This window comes from Aethalodelphis obliquidens, unplaced genomic scaffold (genome assembly GCF_003676395.1).
Source record: "Aethalodelphis obliquidens isolate GAN/ISIS:26980383/991018 unplaced genomic scaffold, ASM367639v1 scaffold116, whole genome shotgun sequence".
Lineage (NCBI taxonomy): Eukaryota > Metazoa > Chordata > Mammalia > Artiodactyla > Delphinidae > Aethalodelphis > Aethalodelphis obliquidens.
Genome location: NW_020838060.1, coordinates 1,357,372 through 1,379,154, shown reverse-complemented (window position 1 = coordinate 1,379,154; position 21,783 = coordinate 1,357,372). Strand labels below are relative to the sequence as shown.

General features: G+C 45.7%; 2 protein-coding genes across 16 annotated transcripts in view; both read left to right on the top strand.

The window, feature by feature from the left end:
- The first annotated feature begins 2,702 nt into the window (after positions 1-2,702).
- On the top strand, positions 2,703-9,893 carry RFX5 (regulatory factor X5). Of its 3 annotated transcripts, XM_027097642.1 has the most exons (11): positions 2,709-2,878; positions 3,038-3,479; positions 4,341-4,469; positions 4,718-4,751; positions 5,171-5,253; positions 5,722-5,841; positions 6,028-6,147; positions 6,289-6,370; positions 6,675-6,876; positions 7,112-7,212; positions 7,366-9,893. In XM_027097642.1, exons 2-11 carry the CDS (start codon positions 3,346-3,348, stop codon positions 8,332-8,334), a joined length of 1,974 nt encoding a protein of 657 aa, XP_026953443.1. In that variant the 5' UTR covers positions 2,709-2,878; positions 3,038-3,345; the 3' UTR covers positions 8,335-9,893. The 3 variants fall into 3 exon arrangements, with proteins under 3 accessions (XP_026953444.1, XP_026953443.1, XP_026953445.1); XM_027097643.1 differs by lacking the exon at positions 6,028-6,147 and having other exon boundaries at positions 2,703-2,878; positions 6,301-6,370; XM_027097644.1 differs by lacking the exon at positions 2,709-2,878 and having other exon boundaries at positions 3,374-3,539.
- Positions 9,894-17,357: 7,464 nt separating this feature from the next.
- The window catches only part of PI4KB (phosphatidylinositol 4-kinase beta), a 29,297-nt gene continuing 24,871 nt past the window's right edge, over positions 17,358-21,783 (top strand). For 2 of the 13 annotated variants that reach the window (XM_027097633.1, XM_027097627.1), the window contains exons 1-2: positions 17,370-17,791; positions 19,741-19,992. The gene's annotated coding sequence lies outside the window, so the exon portion shown is untranslated. Of the gene's footprint in view, positions 17,810-19,740; positions 19,993-21,783 lie in introns of all 13 variants that reach the window. The other 11 variants (XM_027097632.1, XM_027097629.1, XM_027097635.1 and 8 more) reach the window with 8 other exon arrangements.

Here is a 21,783-nt window from a genome sequence, read left to right as displayed (position 1 = left end):
GAGGAAAAGTCCTTTACAAAATTTCAGCTAGTAGACAGGAATGCATGGTCCTGGTGAGTCACCACGCCAGCACCCCAGGTGGTTAGGCCCCGGGGATCCAGCCCTGTGTGGAGGGGTAGGCATTAGCTCCCCCAATGTGTGAGAGCCTGTGGGAGCTGGATTCCATGTTCTGTCATTCCCCGGGACATCAACCACTGCCCCTAAATCGATGCCCACAACCCCAAAGCCCCCCCAACCTGACGCAAACACAAAACGAAAAAAACAACCAACCAACCAAACAACAAAGAATTTCAGCTAGTAAATTCAGAAGGAGTGACAGAATTTGGATAGTACCAATTTGTAACCTCTAATGACAATTGGATCCAGGCAATGATCATCAGTGGCTGCTAAAACCATTCAATGAAAGACTGAAATGGTGCTTCATAATGGATAGATCAGGCGACCAAACCTGAATACACTATTCAATCTTTACGTCATGAAAAGAGTTCCTCCTGTGACGCAATAGGAAGTACACAGCACCACCTATGAAGTATTCTTGCCAAAAAGCCAAAATTAATCTGATGAAGCCTGCAGAGCTCACAATCAGTTTACAGGAAATACAGGAGACAGAAGAACAAGTTTTAAAATCCTAAAAACACTATAAAGGTGAAATCATAAAAATGCAGAATGTGGGAAATTCTATAGAGCAAATGACCGGTTTCCTCAACAAATAAATTGAGAGAGAGAGAGAGAGCGTATAGATTAGAAAGATTTAAGAAACATCAACCAAAACCAAATGCAATGCAATGTGTGGACCTTGCTGATACTGATTTGAACATATCGACAGAAGAGTAGCCCCCACTCGTCGCAACTAGAGAAAGCCCATGCACAGCAACAAAGACCCAATGCAGTCAAAAACAAATAAATAAATAAATTTTAAAAATATGTATTAGTAGGCAATGTATAATAGCACCTAAGAACAAATTCTGAATCCAGGCAGCCCAGTTCAGATCCTAACTCCATCACTAACTGTGTAAACTTGGGCAAATTATTAATCTCTCAATGCCTCAGTCTCCTTATCTGTAAAATGGGGATAATCTATCAGATGATTATCCTATCTGATAGAGTTGCTACAAGATAAAAATGTAACGTATGCGAGGCCCTTAGAACAATCCTCAGCACATGTTAAGCTCTATATAAATATTTGCTGTTATGATGATGCTTATCAGGCAATTTTTATTGTTACTTCTCAGGGCAAGGACCATTGTACGTTATTCAGCTTTGTATCCCCAGCTCTTAGCATAACACCTGGTGTAAATGAATAGTCAGTTGCCTGTTTTTCCCATCTCTAACCTCCCCAGCCTCCCCACTCAACCTCACCTTTCTACAGTGCTGTCAAAATAATCTCCCTTACATAGCTATGATACTTTTTCTCCCTTTGCTAAAGCTTCCACTTATTCTCTGCCACCTGCAAATTCCTAAGCCAGCATAATTTACCCCAAATTCTTTTTCCAGTTAAAGTGCTCTATATTCCCCTTCATACCAAACAGTGGTGTTTGGGGTATCTTTCCATCAGTCTATACCCATATTTGTATCTGAGCACCTGCAAATCTATGCAGTCTAGAGCAGTGTTCAAGAGAATGGGCTCTGGGACTTCCCTCGTGGTGCAGCTGTTAAGAATCCACCTGCCAATGCAGGGGACACAGGTTCAAGCCCTGGTCCGGGAAGATCCCACATCCCACGGAACAACTAAGCCCGTGTGCCACAACTACTGAGCCTGCGCTCTAGAGCCCACGAGCCACAACTACTGAGCCCACGTGCTACAATTACTGAAGCCCGTGCCCCTAAAGCCCGTGCTCTGCAACAAGAGAAGCCACCACAATAAGAAGCCTGCGCACCACAACAAAGAGTAGCCCCCGCTCAACGCAACTAGAGAAAGCCCGCGCACAGCAGCTCGCAGCAAAGAAGACCCAACGCAGCCAAAAATAAATAAATAAAGTAAATAAATTTATTTTAAAAAAAGAGAGAGAGAATGGGCTCCGAAGGCAGACTGTCTGACTTTGGATCCTGATTCCAGCACTAATTAACAGTGTAACTGTGGACAAGTCCCTTCACCTCTCCAAATCTGTTTCCTTGTCTATAAAATGGAGGCAATAATAGTTCCTACTTCAAACCGAGGTGTTTAGCATTTGGTCTGGTATCTGGCACACAGTTAACAAATAAATTTTAGCTGTTATTAGAAAACCTTCCTGCCAGTATATCCTTATTTCCCCAACTCTGCGATCCTCTGGGTTCCCCCGCTACCCACAGAAGCTGGTAGTAGGGAAATGGAAGCTGCAAAGGGCGATGGTCATGAAATCAGGCAACACTGCTGTCCTCTTTACAAAAGCACAATGACGATGAGACTGGAGAACTATAAGTCAGGACTATAAATACACTGATAGTTTTGGGTGTAACATATCTGCTGTGCAAAACAAAATACTGTACTCCATTCAAAGGGTGGTTACCCTTGAGTCTGTGACCTCTGAAATTAGATGCACCGCGTGGTCTGTTCCTGCATTTTTCATGGCAGAGGGTTCATTGCTTTCATCTGATTCATGACCTTAAAAAGCCTTAACTAAGAGAGTGAAGAACCCTTGACCTTTCAGTACAATGTTCTCTGAGGAGAAAAAATTCATGTGGGCATCCAGCACCCCCCTGGGGAAGTTAGTCAGAATTCCAGTGTTCACTGACTGCAGAACTTTGGGGATGCAAAGGCATTAGCAACTCTTTGGAAGGAGATAAAGTACACTCGGGAAACCTAGGAACACTACGGGCACTTTAGCTTAACGTGGTACAGCTACTGAGGTTTGGCGGCCTCCATCAATGAGGAATGTGAGCCTGTGTTTGCAGGTTTCTTGTGAGTGTCTTCATGCGTGTTGGCTGGTGAGGGCTGGGGGGAATGGTTCAACTTGCTTTTCATCAAAAGGGGATAATGTGAGCTTACAGCGAACTTCCATCAATACTACCTATAATTTTCTAGTTATTTTATCATCCATTGAATCTTTTCTTCCTGTAGCTCTGACGACCGAAGGCAAAACTGAAACACGGAAGGAGAAAGCAAAAGCAAAGAAAGCTCCAGAAGGAGGCGAGCACCCGGTCTTTCGTCCTGCGGTCCCTTTAAGAGAAGAACCTCTTGGGACCTGCAGTCCCAACCGACCCCAGTTTTAACCGAAACCTAACCCGGACTTCCCCCTCTTGACTCAAATAAGACCAACTTTGGATTTTCCCTCCCCTATTGACCAATCAGATTCTGTTACCAGGCAGACTTTAGCTGCCGCCGGTGCGAGCCCGGCGCCTTCTGTCTCCGGGTGGCAGCAACAACCAATGGTAGAACAGGCCGTCCGAGTATCTAGGCAGATCGGGGCTGTTCCAGCCATTCAGAAAAAAGAAAATAAAGCAACGCACGAGCCCGCTGGGCCAGGACCGTGGGGCTGGGCTGGAGTGAAGGTGGCTGCGAGGTAGTTTCTCTTTCTCCCTTACCTTTATTGTTGCTTGTGTTGGAAGGCGACTATTCAAAGGTAGGGAGGGCGCAATATGAGTTGGGAGGAGAGCAGAAAAAGATTTTGGCTGTATTTTCAACTGCTTCTTCACCCATGTGCACGTGCCCCGAATCTGGGACCCCATTCCCCCAACCGGGTTTCCTACGCCCAGCCCAGGAGTTCCGCTACCCTGAACCCCTCACTTTGCAGCAACGCGGGATTGAATGGAGGGGGAAGGGAGGGAGGTGGGGGCGCGCATCAGGATGGGATGTTGACGGAGATGACGTAGGGGCCGGCGACGTGGGGAGGGGGAGCTGCGGGGGAAGCCGTGGCGAGATTAAGTAATGAGAACTTGGGCCCAGTTTTTTCCAAGCCTGGAAGGGCAGAAAATGTTCGTATCCTTTCTGACCTCCCAGGCAAATTCAGTGGTGAGCATATTAGAGAATTAAACAACTTTGTCTTGTGGTTGTTATTGTTGTTTTTGAGGGGAAGGAGGGCAGTATGGGGTCAGAGGCAGAAATGAAATTTTCTTTCTAACGTGGATTCCCAATCGCCCCTATCTCTTCCTTTACAGTTTTCCACATTTAGGAGACTGCAGAAAGGTGGGGCAGATAGAATGGAGATGGCAAAGATCTCTGGGTATATATGGCCCTGGAGAAGTAATGGAATAATTTCTAATTTTTGGAGAAGGCGAGTTTTAGAAAAAGACCACTGGGGAAATTTGGAGGCTTTCTTTCTGTTTTTCTATCTTCCTGGGTAGAGAGATGAGGAGTGCCCTGGGGCCTTGGGGCGGGGTGGGGGGGAGTTAAATCTTCTTGTCCTGTCTTCTCCCAACTCCAGCCCTCATGCCGCGATGGCAGAAGATGAACCTGATGCTAAGAGCCCAAAGACTGGGGGAAGGGCCCCCTCAGGTAGTGCTGAGGCAGGGGAACCCACCACCCTCCTTCAGAGGCTCCGAGGTACCATTTCGTAAGTACTCATCACCACCTCTAAACCTCGTTCCGGACCTGGGGATAGATCCCTGTAGCACTTCACTTCCTCTGTAGATGATCTCCCCCTCCCAAGCAAGTGCATCTGACCAGGGGAGATTCTTCATCATGGTAGCAGTACTTGAGCACCTGCTAGGCTTTTCAGACCTCGTCCTCTCCCTGGCAGTCAGACATAGGGATGGGGAAAAATCTTGTGTATGACCTCCAGCTTTCTCCTCTTCTCCACAGCAAGGCCGTGCAGAACAAAGTAGAGGGAATCCTGGTGAGTATTCTGGGGAAGAGGGCAACAGGGAGACAGAATTGGTGGGAGATGAGGATGGTGAGGATATGGGTAAGAAAGGTTTATGCGAGTCAGTGTTGTCTACCCTGTCAGAAGATAATTGGCCTTGCAACTTCCTAGCACTTTGACCTGGAGCATCTCACTTCATCTCTGTGACCTCTTGTGTAGAAGCCCAATAGAAATAAAATCAGAGGTGGTCCCCTCCGCTCCCCTTCTCACCTTGGTAGCCCCTAAGGGCTCCTCAGGGCAGAGTGAACGCACAGCTTCAAATCATTTCTAAGGTCCTTTGTCAGCCTGCCAGTCACTACGTCAGCTGAACTTTTTAGTGAGGATCAGAGGGTCCTACCTTGGGTCCTTCTTGGCCTTATTATTTCTCCTGCCTCTGTTCCTCCCTACCTCAGCAAGATGTACAGAAATTCTCAGACAACGACAAGCTGTATCTCTACCTTCAGCTCCCCTCAGGGCCCAGTACTGGAGACAAAAGGTAGGTTTGGTGCTAGAATTTTAGATATCAGAGGTTCTGATTCTTTTTTTTTTTTTTTTGCGGTACGCGAGCCTCTCACTGTTGCGGCCTCTCCCGTTGCGGAGCACAGGCTCAGCGGCCATGGCTCACGGGCCCAGCCGCTCCGCGGCATGTGGGATCTTCCCGGACCGGGGCACGAACCCGTGTCCCCTGCATCTGCAGGTGGACTCTCAACCACTGCGCCACCAGGGAAGCCCAGAGGTTCTGATTCTTAAAGAAAGGCTCCCTAAAAAGGGGCAGGGTGAATAGGAATCCTCATAACAGTATCCTTAGTGGGGAAGAAAAGTCCCTCACCTGCCTTGGTTTACCAGGGAAAGGTGGATTCTGGATGAACTGATTCAGTCCAGCACTACTGAGGTGATAATCTGGATAGAACCAGGGCAACTGTTGGGATGTTAGTAATACTTGTCTCTTTTACTTCTCTTGCAGCTCAGAGCCAAGTACACTCAGCAATGAGGAGTACATGTATGCTTATAGGTGGATCCGCAACCACCTAGAAGAGCATACTGACACCTGCCTGCCAAAACAAAGTGTTTATGATGCCTATCGGTGGGTGGATGGGGGGTGGGTGGGATGGTGGGCACAGGACTACCCCCTCATCCCTGAAGAGCTCCCTGCCTTGATAGAGCCTGACTTCTTAAAGGGTTTCCCAACCTTCATCCCCAGGGACCCTCTGAACCCACTCCCAAACCTCCTTCTCTGAGTATCTTCCCACTCTGTCCCCCACGCACTCAGGAAGTACTGTGAGAGTCTCGCCTGTTGCCGCCCACTCAGCACAGCCAACTTTGGCAAAATCATCAGAGAGATCTTCCCTGACATCAAAGCCCGAAGGCTTGGTGGCCGGGGCCAGTCCAAGTATCCTTGACTGGAGAGGTTGTGCTAGAGGACCTGGGGAGGAAAACTTAGTATGTGAAGGGACAGGACTGGAAACAGCCCAACCTTTCTAAGGGCCTTGGAGACCCCCATGTGTTGGTTGCCCCTTAACTTAAACGTCAGATATTGTTACAGTGGCATACGAAGGAAGACCTTGGTGTCTATGCCGCCCTTGCCCGGACTTGACCTAAAGGGCTCTGAGAGTGTAAGTAACAACCCTCCAACTGCACTCTTCTCTCCAAGGTAGAAGTCAGAGGACTTTGGGAGATGTTTTGAGGCCTGACACAGCCTAGGTCATTCTGCACACAGTTTCTGGGTATATAGGACATGCCCTTCTGCCTACCCTACAGCTGAGGCAGAGGAGGGAGAGAATTTGTGGGTTTCTGGGATGGGTTGATAGAGGCTACTCCCATCCCTAGTCTGGTCTTACTTATGGTCAACACTGTGTCTGAGAGGGGTGGAGGGTCCTTTGTTCAGAGTGTGATTGGGCGTGTCCTTCCCCACTGCAGCCAGAAATGGGCCCAGAAGTAACCCCAGCACCTCGAGATGAACTGGTTGAAGCAGCCTGTGCCTTGACCTGTGACTGGGCAGAGCGAATCCTGAAACGGTCCTTCAGTTCCATCGTTGAGGTCGCCCGCTTCCTGCTACAGCAGCATCTCATCTCTGCCCGATCTGCACACGCCAGTGTGCTCAAGGCTATGGGGCTTGCTGGTGAGTGGACCCCCTCTTATGTTCTGAGAAACCCTCAGCCACTTTCAACCTCAAAGGCCCTCCCACATCCTAGGATAGAGACACCTTGGATTTGCCTTCTATTCCTAGAGAGCCTTCTAGGACATACCTTAGACCACCTTCTTTCCCTTGCCTCTACCAGTCAGTCAATCAGAATCGCCTCCCTCCTCCATTCTGTTTCCTCCTCACCTTGTTACCTTTTCTGGCACCTCTGCAGAAGAGGATGAACATGCCCCTCGGGAACGGTCATCTAAATCCAAGAATGGTGTAGAGAATCTGGAGGGCGGCGCCCATAAGAGACCAGAGAGACAGGCCCAGGTGAGGAAGTTGATGCCCTTGACCTGGCTCCCCTGGGTTGGGGGTTTAGTATATCCTTCACCCAGTGGGTCCAGTACTTTCTCACCTCCTGTGTCTGTACTTCCTCCGCTGTCCAGTCTTCCCACTTTTTGTGTTCTTCTCTTTACTTTTTAGCCTCCTAAGGAGCTGGACCCCCGGGCTGGGGCTGGCCTCCCAGCACGCGGAGAGCGAAAGAAGAGTGTAGTGGAGAGCCCAGCGCCAGCAGCCAATAACCCACAGGTTAATGCCCTAGTGGCCCGGCTGCCTCTGCTTCTCCCTCGGGCCCCTCGCTCGCTTATTCCACCAATCCGAGTCTCTCCACCCGTCCTGGCCCCCAAGCTTTCTTCAAGCACTCTGAAAATGGCTACACTGCCTCTGCCCCCTAGAGCTGGGGGACCCCAAGCAGCTGTGCCCATCATTAACATGATCTTACCAACTGTTCCTGCTTTGCCTGGACCTGGACCTGGGCCTGGGCCTGGGCAAGCTCCACCTGGGGGGCTCACTCAGCCGAGGGGCACAGAGAACAGGGAAGTGGGCATAGGTGGTGACCCGGGACCCCATGACAAGGGTGTGAAGAGGACAGCTGAAGTACCTGTGAGTGAGGCCAGTGGGCAGGACCCACCAGCTAAAGCAACGAAGCAGGATATAGAGGATACAGGAAGTGATGCCAAAAGAAAACGGGGGCGCCCTCGAAAAAAATCAGGTGGAAGTAGGGAAAGGAATTCTACCCCTGACAAGTCAGCAGCTGCTGTGGACTCTGCCCAGTCCTCAAGGTTACCACTGGAGACGTGGGCCTCTGGAGGGCAAGGCAACTCAGCTGGAGGGTCAGAGAGGCCAGGGCCAATGGGAGAGGCTGAGAAGGAGATGCTTGCCCAGGGTCAGGCAGATGGTGCTGTTTCCAGAGGAGGAAGGGGCCCCAGTTCCCGGCATGCCAAAGAAGCAGAAGATAAAATTCCTCCTGTCACCCTGAAAGTGAGTGTCATCAAGGGCAGTAGAAGCCAAAAGGAGGCTCTTCATTTGGTCAAGGGAGAGGTAGACACTGCAGCACAGGGTAATAAAGACTTAAAGGGGCATGTGCTTCAAAGCTCCTTACCCCATGAGTGAAAAGACCCCAAAGCAACACCCCCATGATAGGTATGTGGGGAAGAGTGCTACGTTAACTCTACTTGTCTGCCTAGTAGAGGCCCTTCTTTGCACTTGCTTCTCACTTGGCTCTTCATTCTCTTCTGTATAGACAGCTGAGGCACCCTGTCTTGCATAGTGCCTGGTTCTTGCCTCTTACCTTTCCAGCTCAATACCCTTGGCTTTAGAGTCACTAATAAATCTGTACTGACCATCTTACCTGGATCCCTGTGCTATCCTGTGGAAATATAGGGATGGAGTATGATGAATGTATAGGTTAGGCATCTTTCCATTTTAAATCATAGAAAACCTAACTCAAACTGGCTTAAAAATAAAAATGTATTGGCTCATGTGACTGGAAAGTCCAGAGGTAGTGCTGGCTCCAGGTAAAGCTGATCCAGTGGCTCAGTATGTCTCTAAATCCGTGATTGATTTTCTTCCCCTGCTGTTCTACCTTCTGTAGGATCAAGCCTGGTCCACCTCATGGCTGCCAGCACTCCTAGGATTACACGTTTTCCTCATTTATGTCCAGCCAGAAAGAGAGGGCATCTTTGTGCCAGGAATCGTAGCAAAAGCCCTAAGATTCACTCTGGTTAGGCCAGCCTGGGTCACATGCCTGCCCCTAACCAATCACTGTGGCCAGGAGTTTGGTAAATGCTAGTTTGCTTATTTATTCTACATCATGGACTGTACCTTTTGAAAAATGGGCAGGATCAGCCTCCTTAGAATCACATAGATCCCTAAATGGAAACTGGGAGTGGGGAGTTCCTGGGGAGACAGCTGACACCTAGCCACTGCTATGAAGTACCTGTGGTTTTAGCTTGCTAGGCTGAGACCAGCTATACCTGCTTCCTCTTTTCCAAATAGTCTTGCATTTTCCTTACTGCAGCTATAATCTCTTTCCTCTTGTTCCAGTCTCAGAAGGAATGAGAGGGAAATCATTCTTCTTTAGGGACTATCTCTTTAGTCTCGTTTAGATGACAGTCCCCTTTCTTTACATCTCAGAGATGGATATCCTTCCTTTTCCTGTTTCCAAATTTTAGGTTTCTCCTCATTCCTGCTTCCCTGTCCCCCACCCTACTGCCTCTTTCACCATGTAGAGTGAAAGATTTACTCCCTAGTCATTTTATTAAATTCATTCTGTATCCACCAGGTGTCAGTCTCTTGTCATGTACGTGTCAGGACTTAGCCAGGATTGTGGGGCTTAGGCTATGTGTATGGAAGGGGGTAGCTGCACATATCAGGGAGCACCAGTAGGAAGGGAATCCAGGTATGTATTTGGAAAAAGCAGTAAACCAGCTGAAATTACTTGAGGACCTACTGTGTCTTCTGCATAGGGTAGCTTCTGTCAGGGATTCTCAGTTTTCTTTCAGGGAGCCTTCATTCATTTGTTCATTTATTTCCACAATTGCAGATTTTTAAAAATTATAATATGTAATGTTTGATATCTATAAAGAATATATTTAAAATGGATAAATTATGAAGCATAATAATTAAATGACCCATCACCCAATTTGTACATTAAAACATTAGAAATACCATTGAATTTCTTGTGTTCTTACCCTGTCCTGTCCTTCTGCTTCTCCCTAGAGGTAACCACTATCCTTAATTTCGTGTTTATTAATTACCTGCCATATATATATATATATATATATATATATATATATATATATCTTTCCATATATGTATATATTCTTTAAAAATATATTGTTCAGTTTTGCTTTTTAGCTTTACAAAATTTTATTCCCTAATACTCCCCTGTGGTTTGCTTGTTTATTTCACTTAACATTATTTCTAAGATTCATCCATGTTGTTGTAGATAGCTATTATTTGTTCATTTTTATCCATGTAATATTTCAAGTGCATAAACCACAATTTACCCATCCACCTATCAGTGGACATTTGGGTTGTTCCCAGTTTTTTGCTGTTACAAATGATGCTGCTACTAACATTCTTGTACAGGTTAGTGCCTTTGTCTTTATTTTTATTTATTTATTTATTTATTGGCCATGTTGGGTCTTCATTGCTGCGTGCAGTCTTCCTCTAGTTGTGGTGAGCAGGGGCTACTCTTCGTTGCAGTGCACGGGCTTCTCATTGCGGTGGCGTTGAGGAGCATGGGCTCTAGGCACGCGGGCTTCAGTAGTTGTGGCACACGGCCTCAGTAGTTGTGGCTCACGGGCTCTAGAGCACAGTCTCAGTAGTTGTGGCACACGGGCTTAGTTGCTTCATGGCAAGTGGGATCTTCCTGGACCAGGGGTCAAACCTGTGTCCCCTGCATTGGCAGGCAGATTCTTAACCACTGTGCCACCAGGGAAGTCCCAGTGCCTTTGTTTTTAGTAAGATTTCTAAGATGGTTCCTTTGGTCTGTACACCCTCTGAGTTGGAGACTGTTCCCTCTTGTCTCATTCTCTAGAAGGGTTTACATCAGATTGAAATGAACTGTCCCTTGAAATTTTGATAAAACTTACTTGGTAAGCCCTCTGAACCTGGCATTTCTTTGTGGGAAATATTTTAACTATTGATTTAATTTCTTTAATAATTGTAGGCTATTTGGGCTTTCTATTTCTTCTTGAGTCAATTTAGGTAAAATGTTTTTCTAGAATTTTGAGCGTTTTATGTCATTTTTTTTTAATGAAATTTATTCCATGTTCCTTTTTGCCTCTGCTCCCTGGGTAGTTGTGTCCTCCTTTTCATTTCTTCTGTTTACTTGCATCTTCTTTTTTCCCCCCTTGGCCAACTACACCAGACATTTATTTTACTTGTCTGATTTTAGCTGCCACTTTGGGCTTTGTTGATCCTCTGCCTTATATATTTGTTTTCCACTTCATTAATTATGAATCTTATCTATAGTATTTCCTTCTGCTTTCTTTAGATTTAATGTTAGGTTCTTTTACAACATCTTAGTTTTAATCTTAATTTTTATCTAATTAATTTTCAAGCTGTCTTTTTTCTATTATAAATTTTGAAAGACCCACTTCCCTATATTCTCCAAATTTTTCTGTTTAAAGTATTTAAATTATTACTTAGTTCTAAGAATATTTAAATTACCTTTATGACCTTTTTGATTCATGATTTAGAAAAGTTTTATAAATTTCCAAAATCTAGATATTTAAAATTTTATCTTTTTGATACTGATTTTCAGTTTAATCACTTGTGCTTAGAAAATGTGGTCTCTATGATACCAATTCTTTGACGTTTGTTGGGAGTGTTATTTTATATTCTGTAACTTATCTTGGATGTCTAAATCTGTTGTTTTGTTTTCTGCTGACTCCTGCCCATGGCAGTTTATTTCCTTGTATATTTTGTATTTTAGTATTTTGAGGTCCTATTTTGAGCTCTTAATCTTAGATTAAGATTCCTTAATCTAAGGGAATCCAGTAGGCCTAAATTGGGTGTACTTTCCTCCAGAGAGGATATGCATTTGTTTCTGCCAGGAGACAAAGGGTGCTCCTTACCTGGGACTGTGTTAGCCCCTTCAAGAGTCCCAATTTGGGCTTCCCTGGTGGTGCAGTGGTTAAGAATTTGCCTGCCAATGCAGGGGACACGGGTTCGAGCCCTGGTCCGGGAAGATCCCACATGCTGCGGAACAACTAAGCCCGCAAGCCACAACTACTGAGCCTGCATGCCACAGCTACTGAAGCCCGCGCGCCTAGAGCCCGAGCTCCACAAGAAGAGAAGCTATAAGAAGCCTGCACACCACAACGAAGAGTAGCCCCTACTTGCCGCAACTACAGAAAGCCCACACGCAGCAACGGAGACCCAACGCAGCCAAAAATAAAATAAAATAAAATCTATCTTTAAAAAAGAAAAAAGGGTCCCCATTTAATTCAGGAGTCCCAGGTTTTCTCCCCTGCTTTGGCCAGGTCCAGGGCTTAGCCTCTGTTCACAATAATGATACTGGCATTTGTCCCCAGGGCAAGCCAGCTTCTCCTACTGCACGTTACTCATCCTTCATAAGGTTTCAGCTCAATGTTATTTTTCCTTCCTCTAGTGATCTCTTCTACTTTCTGATGAGGACAGCGATGTGCTAAACATTATGTTTGCTGGAATTTATCCAGGATCCAGTTGTATTCTAATGGGAGAGCCCTTTTTCTTCTCCGTGCTGCCAGAAGTAGGAGTCCATTACTGTGGTTTTGACATTTCCCTTCTTGTTTTTTAAGACCTAGGCACTTGTTGGAAGCTAGTTGACTTAGGCACTATCTTCAAGTCAATAGTGATCATAGCACAGTGTGAGTTATGTTAGCAGTAAGCACAGAGAGCTATGAGAGCCCAGAGGAATAGCATATAGATCAGAAATGACTTCCTAGTAAAGGTGGGTAGGACAAGTCTAATTCATAAAGCAAGGACAGAACAACAGAAGACATGGTAAAAAGAACTAAATCATGATCCTCATTCTGCTGCATAAGAGGTGTAAATTCAAAGAGATTGAGTAATTTGGGAAGCCTTCATGGAAAAGGTAGCCTTGAGTTAAGCCTTTAAGGTAAGTAGAGCTTAAATAGATAAAAAAGAGGAGGGCATTCCAGGAAAAGCACGGGTTTGGGGATAAGGGACGTGAGCAAAGACATGGCAGTACAACCCAGTAAAGACACCTGGCAGAAGGGATGTGTGTGAACAAGAGTGAGAAACTGGAAGAAGAACACACAACCATTGAATGAATGGTTGAAAGTTACCCATTGATTGAATGAATGAATGAATGAATGAATGAAAGGTATGAAGTTTGCATTAGAGGATGGAGGAACTGAAGTCAAATAGAACCAGCCAGGCAGCTGTTGCCATTATCCACGTGGGTGGAGATGAGGGTCTGGACCAGGCTGCTGACATGTTAGAGATCATAGGCATATGGAAAAATAAACCACTGGTGCTAGAATAGATAGAAGCATCCAAGGAAATATTGCCCTCACCATGACTGGGTTTGGGGATGCATCCATTCACTTTGGGAGTCAAGACCACTGGGTGATTTTGAGATTATATGAATATTAGGGGGCTTTTAAGTAGCCTATTTTAAATCTTTACCCTATTTTAAAAATCTAACATGAAACAAGTTAATCTGTAGTTCAAGCAATCTTCAGTTTATTAGATGAAGTGTTAAACTAAGGTTTGGGGGACTGCCTACTGCTTCCTCCCTACCATTCCCTATTCTCTCCCCAATACCCTGTTCCCCACTCCCATTGTTGTCTTTTTTCATTTTAGCCGTATCGTAAATTGTTAGAGGTAATTTATAGTTTACTAAAATTTGAAATAATCTTTTGCTATTAAACCAAGTCAAACTCAATATGTTTAGTCTATGGCCTCAAATAAATGAATTTATTGTTTATTTTTGTGGGTAACAATCAATTTTCTTAATAAAATCAAAGCAAATACCACATGCTAAATGGAGGAATTAATGTCATTATATATTTGTCTAAGTATTTTGTCTCATGTTGTGGTTCATCAGTAGGCCTAAGTCCTTTGTCTAGGATCATCCTGGCTGGCTGCACCCTATGAGGTAAAGCTAATCTGAACATATATATATATATATATATATATATATATATATATATATATATAAAATGCAGTATTTTTTTAACATTTTTATTGGGGTATAGTTGCTTTACAATGGTGTGCTAGCTTCCGCTTTATAACAAAGTGAATCAGCTATACATATACACGTTCCCATATCTCTTCCCTCTTGCGTCTCCCTCCTTCCCACCCTGCAGTATTTCTTAAGAAATATTCATGAAGAAGCATTTGCTTACTGGAAAGAGCATGAATTCAGTTCAAAGCTTTACCAGTTTCCATATGATTTTGAACACTTAGTCCAGTTTTTTCAAACAGGAATCAAAAATAGATCGCAACTCATTAGTGGGTTGTGAAACTGATTTAGCAGGGTGCAAAACAGTGTTTTTAAAAAGTGAAATAGAATAGAAAATATCAACATGCATTGACTATAGTAAGGGTAAGTATTGTTTCATGAAACCTTTATTTCAGTGAAGACATGTGTATGTGCTCTTCAGTGGTCCTGATTATAAAATCTATTTCTTACTGTGGGTTGAAGTAAAACAGTTTCAAAAAACAATGACTTAACCATTCTGAAGCTCAGTCTCCATAAAATAAAATCTCTTTCACAGGGTTGTAAGGAATAAATGAGGTAACGTTTGTATTCATACACAGTAGGAGCCTACAAGCAATAACTGCTAGTAGCTTCTTTTTCTTTTCTCTGAAAAAAAGCCCATAATATCTATGGTTCGGGAGAAAAATTACTCTTTATAATTTCTTTAACCATAGGGGTGTTTAAAATATAACTGGAGCTGTATTATGACCTGGGTCCTCTAGTTTTACCAACTTTTGATGAAGAAGCCAACTTCTTTCCCCAGTTTGATGACATTTAAATAAATAAATGACATTACTTGACGCTGTTGGTACTTTCCTGCTCTCACACCCCAAGGTGCCACATGCGTACATGCTTTCGCACCAAAGTAAGAGGCTTCACGTGCATACAGGACAGTATGGGGTTCCTATAGAGTCGCCATGTACATGGGTCATCCATGTACAACCATCTATACCTGTAGCAGCTCCCTGGGACCTAAGATAGAGGTAAGTGGTGTTTTTTTCTATCGAAAGAGAATCTAAAAAATAGTTTCAGTGTGGTGAGAATATTATAAATGTTATGCTTTTAAATTAAATATGGGAAACAGAATAGCATTCAGTTTTATAATCTGACAAGGAGACAGGAGAAAAGAAAAGCAAACAGGAAGGGAAGGGAATAATTTAGTCAAAACATTTGTTTGTAAATATTTTATTAATTCATTTAAGAAAGATACTATTTTCCCAGAACAACTACGACAACAAACAATCAGACAATTGGCCCTGTTCTGCATTTTTGGAAATCTAATGCTTGACTGGATTCTCGTATCTGCTTCTGCATTCAATCTGTTGCTGTATCAACAAACATAAACATTTTTTCCTGTGGTAGAGACTAAGGATACAGCTAGGATACAAAGATAAATCCTCTTCTGCCTTGAGGAGCTCAGACTAGAGGAGGTTGGAGACCCAGAAATAGAGGGAAACAAAGAAAATTCCAAAAGAAGGCAGAAAGACAGTCATAAAGAGATGCACAGAAATTTACACATAAGAGCCCTTAGAGCTATGAACACAGAAAACTTGAAACAAAATCTTCTACCTAATAATACTGTGTGAGTGTGTGTATATGGGGTGGGGGTGGGTCTCAGTTAATAAAGGACTTATAACTGCTGTAGCTACAAAAAGTTCCTACTTAGTTTGAACAGAGATGTTACTGGAAAATAAAAAACTTCCTACTATAAAAAGTAAGCTTGTCACATCTCTTTTTACAGTGTTTCAAAAAGCCGTCTTACAGCCTTTGGTATCCCTATCCCTTGAGGGGATGGATGTGTGACATTTTAAACTCTAGGGTAAACCAGGGTCATCACCTCTCCATACTTGCCAGACAGCCGACTGGGAGCTGGCCAAGAGCTGCTTGGCCTGACAGATGGACTGGTGATTCCCCACGCCAGACGAGCGGTGACAAATTTAAACTATCTTTGGCACTCTTGGCCTCTTTCTCTGCTCATCTTTCCTTACTGTACTCCTGATTTAACCTAGCTTATCAACTTGCCCTCCCATGATATGAGCAAATTCCCTTCAGGATGCTCTCTCCTCTTTTTTCTTTGGCTGGATCATTTCTAGCAACTCTTCTTTGAGCTGGCTCACAGTATTTCTGAGAAACCTTTCACTCATTCATTCATTCATCATATGCAGAGTGGCCTTCTGTATTAATTAACAATATGTTCCTTCAGCAATCAGGTACCCCATTTGTTCTACTTTTGTACATACTGCACGTTTTACATAGATATTTTCAAGCTATTAATCTTTATTCTGCCTCCCGAACACTGAAGCAGTGATCCTCTTTCCTTTTGTCATGTATCCTATATTATTGTCCCAATAATAGTAATATAGTACTATGTATAGTAGTAACCTGTACTCTCTTTTAATCCTCACAAAATCCTGTAAAGTGTTAATATTCTCGGATCCACTTTGCAGACACAGAAACGGAGGTTCACAGAGGTTAAATCAGTCTTTCCAAATCAAACAGCCTTTAAGTGGCAGGGAAGGTGGCATCCAGGATCTGGGCTCAAACAACTAGCCCCAATGTAGAATATTAAGTAAGGCCCTGTGAGGGTTGGGACAGAGGTTCTGACGTAAAGGGTTCCTAGTCAATAAAGCTATCTGATAAATACACAAAAGCAACACCAGAAGTCCATTTGCGGGGCGTATTTTTTATTTGTTTAGTTTTATATGGTTTTGTTTCGTTTGGAAGGAGTGATTATGCCCTCCAAGCTTTTTTCATTTCACTCACCTCTCCCGACCTGGCCCTGTCCAGCCCCTCCCTGGCTGGATCGAGGTCCGGAGGCTGGAGGCCGAAGGCTGCCCAGGCAGGTGGTGACCTCGGAGGCAGAACCCCCACCTCGAGTCGCGCCGCTAACGGCGAAAGACTGACGCTTTTGGACCGCGCCATTCCCCCCAAGCGATAAGGGGCGTAATCTTGGCATCGTCCTTAAAGATGAGTAGGAAAAGGATAGTGAAGGTGACTATTTTCCCCGCCTGCCCTTTGTCTTTCTGCTGTCCAGCTGGATCCCCAGCGTCCATCCCCTGACCTGATTTACTTAAGGAAGTCGTGTGGAATAACGGAGGGGGAAAGCCATTGATTGCAATTACGGTAACTCGGTTGCTAAACCGAACGGGCTCATTTACATATAATTTGCATGTTCCTGTGCTTTCTGAAGTACGCGATAAGTCTGCACTCCTCTAACAGGGCACCCACGCCCGCCTGCCACACTGCCGCTCTCTGCTCTAGCCCGGGAGCCCCTTCCCCTTATCCAGCAAATTTTACTTCCCTTTCGGCTTCCTTAGCCTCGCGAACGCCGCCTCTTAAGTCCGCCTCCCAAAGGTTGGCCCCTCCTCCCACCCGTAAGCTCCTCTCTCCGTCTTCTCCTCCCTCCCCAGCTGCCAAATATCTCTTCCCCGCCCCCTTCTCTATTTCTGAACAGGCATGTTCCAGGCAGCTCACCCGACTCCCTACATTACTATGGGATCAGTAGGGTCCTGAGCGTCGGAGAAGCAAGAAAGCATAGTCCACGAAGAAGGGCCTGAACTCAGAAGAAAATCGAGATCTGCTGGGGATTTTTCTTTTTTTTTTTGGTCTTGGTTGTGCGAGGGAGGAAGAAAAAGTTGTGAGGCCCGGTCGAAAGTGAGGCAGCGCGAAGGCCCCCTCAGGCGGCACCGAGGGCAGCCCCGGCAGCCGGGGCCTGGTGCAGCCGCCGCGGCCGCTGTCAGGGAAGCGCAGGCGGCCAATGGAACCCGGGAGCCGCCGCTGCTGCTGAGGCGGCGGTGTCGGCAGCCCGACCCCGACCGCCCGCACCCCCTCCGCCGGGGTCCCCCGGAGGTGAGCTCCTCCTACCCCGTGAGTGCCCCCTGCCCTGTGTGTGAAGGGGTCCCTCTCCCACCCTGTCCCGCACAGCGTCCCCCGCCCCCACACCTGGGTTTGACTACAAAACTGCCCTCCCGGTGGCAGCTGCACCCTGGGTTCCTTCTCCACCCTTTCTTCCCAAGCCTGGGGTCCTCCTCTGCTTTTTGGCTTCCTCTTCTGTTTAGCTCCTCCCTCTGCCCGGGGATTCCCCCCTCCCTCACTCTTATCCCTGTTGCCGCCGTCCCGAATTATTTTAAGTCGTCAACCCTTTCCACATCACGACGCCTTTTATAATGTCCATCCATGCTGTCTTTCCTCGTTGTCTGTGCTCCAGCCCCGAATCTTTCCATGGCCTCTGCCTTTACCCCTTTTCCTATTTTGTCCCTTTCCTCCGATGTCTCTATGCCACCCCAGCACTGGGTTCCCTTTTCCCTGATTTAAAGATTGTGGCCCTCTCTTCCTCTGCTGCTTCTGATTCCGTTACCCCACTGCCACCCACCCACCCAGCTCCTGGCTTCCAAGAATTGTCTGTTCCCTTCTCCTGAAGGGATCTAGGCTCTCCCCATCATTCCCAAAGTACTACTTACATTCTCCTTTGACCTTAAGCCTTACCCTTCTTCTCTGGAGTGCTTTATGATTCCTGTAACTTTCTTTAACTTCCCTCTACCCTTCCTCAATTCCCCCAACCTCTGGAGGTTTGTTTCTGTAGAGGAGAGATCTGACAGTGCCCCTTCCCATTCAGGATTTCCAACTTCAACACCTCCCTCGAGTTTCAAGGGTTTTGCTGATCCTTGTGACACTTGGTTCTGTTTTCCCTATGGTCTTTACATGTTCTCTGTCATACTCTTTACCTTTACATACCACTTATTTCTGGATCAGCTAAACCTTGAGCTAAGAAGAAAATGTGTTGGGAGGAAGGGGAGCCTCAGCTGTCTCAGGCTTTTCTCTGGACAGTAGGGTGTTTCTGAAGGATGGAGCAAGTTTAAAAGAAGTTCCTATCAGATTACACTTCGTTGGAGGAACGAACAGTCCTGCATGGAAACTGAATGAGGTTGTGAGAAATTTTGTTTTGGATTATTTAATTTTAGGCTTGTCTTAAAGGGATCACAAATTGAGTCTCCTCCCACTCCTAAGAGGAATCAGTTTACTGTCTGTGGCTTCGCTAGAATGGTTTTGGTTGATTCCTTAAGAGTTTAGGCCTGGAGTGGGGTTGGTCAGGGGGTAACTGGGAAAAGGAACATGAGACAATGGAAAGAGCTTGTATATTCAGAATCAGGACTCCTGAGTTCAGCATGTGACTTCTTCACTTGACCTTTAGAATGACTTTTTTTGGGAAAATGGTCCACTGTATAGGCATCAGTGCAGTAATAGGCTTATAGCAGGATGTGGGTTGGGGGAAAAAATTAGACTTATTTGTTTACAAAACATTCTGGGTTCCTCAGACACAAGGTATTTATGAGTAGTGATTTAGTTGTTCTGAGAATTTCCTTTCATTCTGGTCTCTCTGTTGGGCCTTTCTAGTCTTACAACCATGGGAGTAAATCAGTTTGAAAGACAAGCTCCAGGCCAGCTTCTTTCATCTGCCTTGCTTTTCTCCCCCACTGCTGTAAGTTGCTGACCACCTTTGCTGTTCCTCTTGTACTTGAGCCATAACTCCAGATTCTGTAGATGGAAAGTATGTTTGTGGGAAAGTCCTTTGAAGAAACTGGCTGGAAAAGAAAACTTGGAGTGAGTTAGGCCTTAGGAAACTAGTTGCTTCCTTGTATGCCATGTCTCTTGGCCTGCGATAGCGAAGAGAGCATATGAAGTTCCATTCATCTTCCTACTCTACGCCTGTTTGAAAGTCATCATGCTGCCTCATCCCACTTCTCCCTTTGTCTCCCTCCTCGTTAGCCGGTGTCCAATCTCGTAATTCGCCTTTTTAGGAGCAGCTTCACTCCTTGGAAGCACCCCCAAAGAGAAGTCATATTTCCCCTAGTTTCCCTGCTTCCTTCTCAGCGCTGGGTCCACACTGCACAAGAACATGTTTGTTGAATGCCATCTAAAGCAGCAAATTGAGATTCTTTGATTTGGGGAAGAAGTTTGAGTGGGACCTCTCAGTAACTGGCATGAGACAAGAGAGGGCCTAGTTCAAGTGCATTTGGAGCTTGCAGCAGGAAGGAACAATTCAGAGAGAGGTGAGTGTACAGGTTGCTTTCTTTGCCATCTGTCTGTTACAGCAGGGGCTCCCAGAGCTGGCTTGGGCTGTCTGGCTGGAATCTGCTTATACCAGCTCTATAGTCCTGAACAGAATTCTCAGCCTGATTCAACATTGACTTAACTACCCAGAGACCACTGCTCTCCCTACCCTCCTGTTGGTAGCTTGAGAATGCCCTCTCCCCTGATGCCACCCTGCCTTGGGGCCTTGGGTAAGTGTTTACCTGGTTCCTGGTAGGGCTTGAGCCTGTTTGACTGCTCGGCTCTTTGTTTCTACAGGGAGAAGGTTGTACTCAATCTCCGTGTTTACCGTTAAGGTTAAGGGGGAAAGATGAGCTCAGACCTCCTTAAAGAAAGGTTTGAGTTAAACCTTGAGACGTGAAGAGGAAATTCTCAACCACAGAACAGGCAGCTTAGGATGATTAGGAGTCTCTTTAGAAGAGCAACTTCTTTTAAAAATTACTACTAAAGGGCTTCCCTGGTGGCGGCAATGGTTGAGAGTCCGCCTGCCGATGCAGGGGACGCGGGTTCGTGCCCCGGTCTGGGAGGATCCCACATGCCCCAGAGCGGCTGGGCCCGTGAGCCATGGCCGCTGGGCCTGCGCATCCGGAGCCTGTGATCCGCAACAGGAGAGGCCACAACAGTGAGAGGCCCGCAGACCGCAAAAAAAAAAAAAAAAAAAATTACTACTAAAGGCATACATGCATTTGAACAAATCCAATTGTACTTAAAGAGTTTATAATGAAAATCAATACTCCCTTTCCCTTCATCCCTACTCCTAGAGTTAATGTCTTAATTATTTCAGTGTTTCTCTCTGACAGTTATTGCCATAGCCTTAGATAAAATGCTTGTGCCTTTGTTTCTTAGTTTATTAATTGTTACAAAAGAAGATTGCACTTTAGAAGATTCACACCTCTTGCTTATATATTGTCATTTTTATTTCTACCGGAAGCCTGTGTAACTTTTTTTTTTTTTTGGCTGCGTTGGGTCTTTGTTGCTGCGCTCAGGCTTTCTCTAGTTGCAGTGAGTGGGGGCTACTCTTGCGGTGCGCAGGCTTCTCATCACGGTGGCTTCTCTTGTTGCAGAGCACGGGCTCTAGGCGTGCGGGCTTCAGTAGTTGTGGCACTTAGGCTCAGTAAGTAGTTGTGGTTCATGGGCTCTAGAGTGCAGGCTCAGTAGTTGTGGCGCACAGGCATAGTTGCTCCGCGGCATGTGGGATCTTCCCGGACCAGGGCTCGAACCAGTGCCCCTGCATTGGCAGGCGGATTCTTAACCACTGCACCACCGGGGAAGTCCCCTGTGTAACTTTAAATAACATATTTGAATCTTCTGTTCTTTCCATTAACTTTTAGTAACCTCTCTTAACTCTACCTTGTAGGATGAAGATATTGGCTCCACTATTCTTTTTTCCAATTCACATGATCCATCTCAAAGGGGTCTTTTTTTTTTTTTTTTCCCAAAGGGATCTTTTAAAAGGAAGTGGAAAATTGAGCTCACCTATCCGCTTGGAGGCAGAGTACTAAATTAGATGATCTCTTAAGGGTCATTCTATGAAAATACAGAAACATATAAAAATGTGAGGATTGGGGCTTCCCTGGTGGCGCAGTGGTTGAGAGTCCGCCTGCCGATGCAGGGGACATGGGTTCGAGCCCCGGTCCGGGAGGATCCCCCATGCCGCGGAGCGGCTGGGCCCGTGAGCCATGGCCGCTGAGCCTGCGCGTCCGGAGCCTGTGCTCCGCAACGGGAGAGGCCACAACAGTGAGAGGCCCGCT

Coding starts and splice junctions, on each gene's coding strand:
- RFX5 (XM_027097642.1), top strand. CDS start 3,346: ATGGTAGAACAGGCCGTCCGAGTATCTAGGCAGATCGGGGCTGTTCCA. Junction 5,254..5,721: donor CCCAGTACTGGAGACAAAAG/GTAGGTTTGGTG, acceptor CTTCTCTTGCAG/CTCAGAGCCAAGTACACTCA. Junction 5,842..6,027: donor AGTGTTTATGATGCCTATCG/GTGGGTGGATGG, acceptor CCACGCACTCAG/GAAGTACTGTGAGAGTCTCG.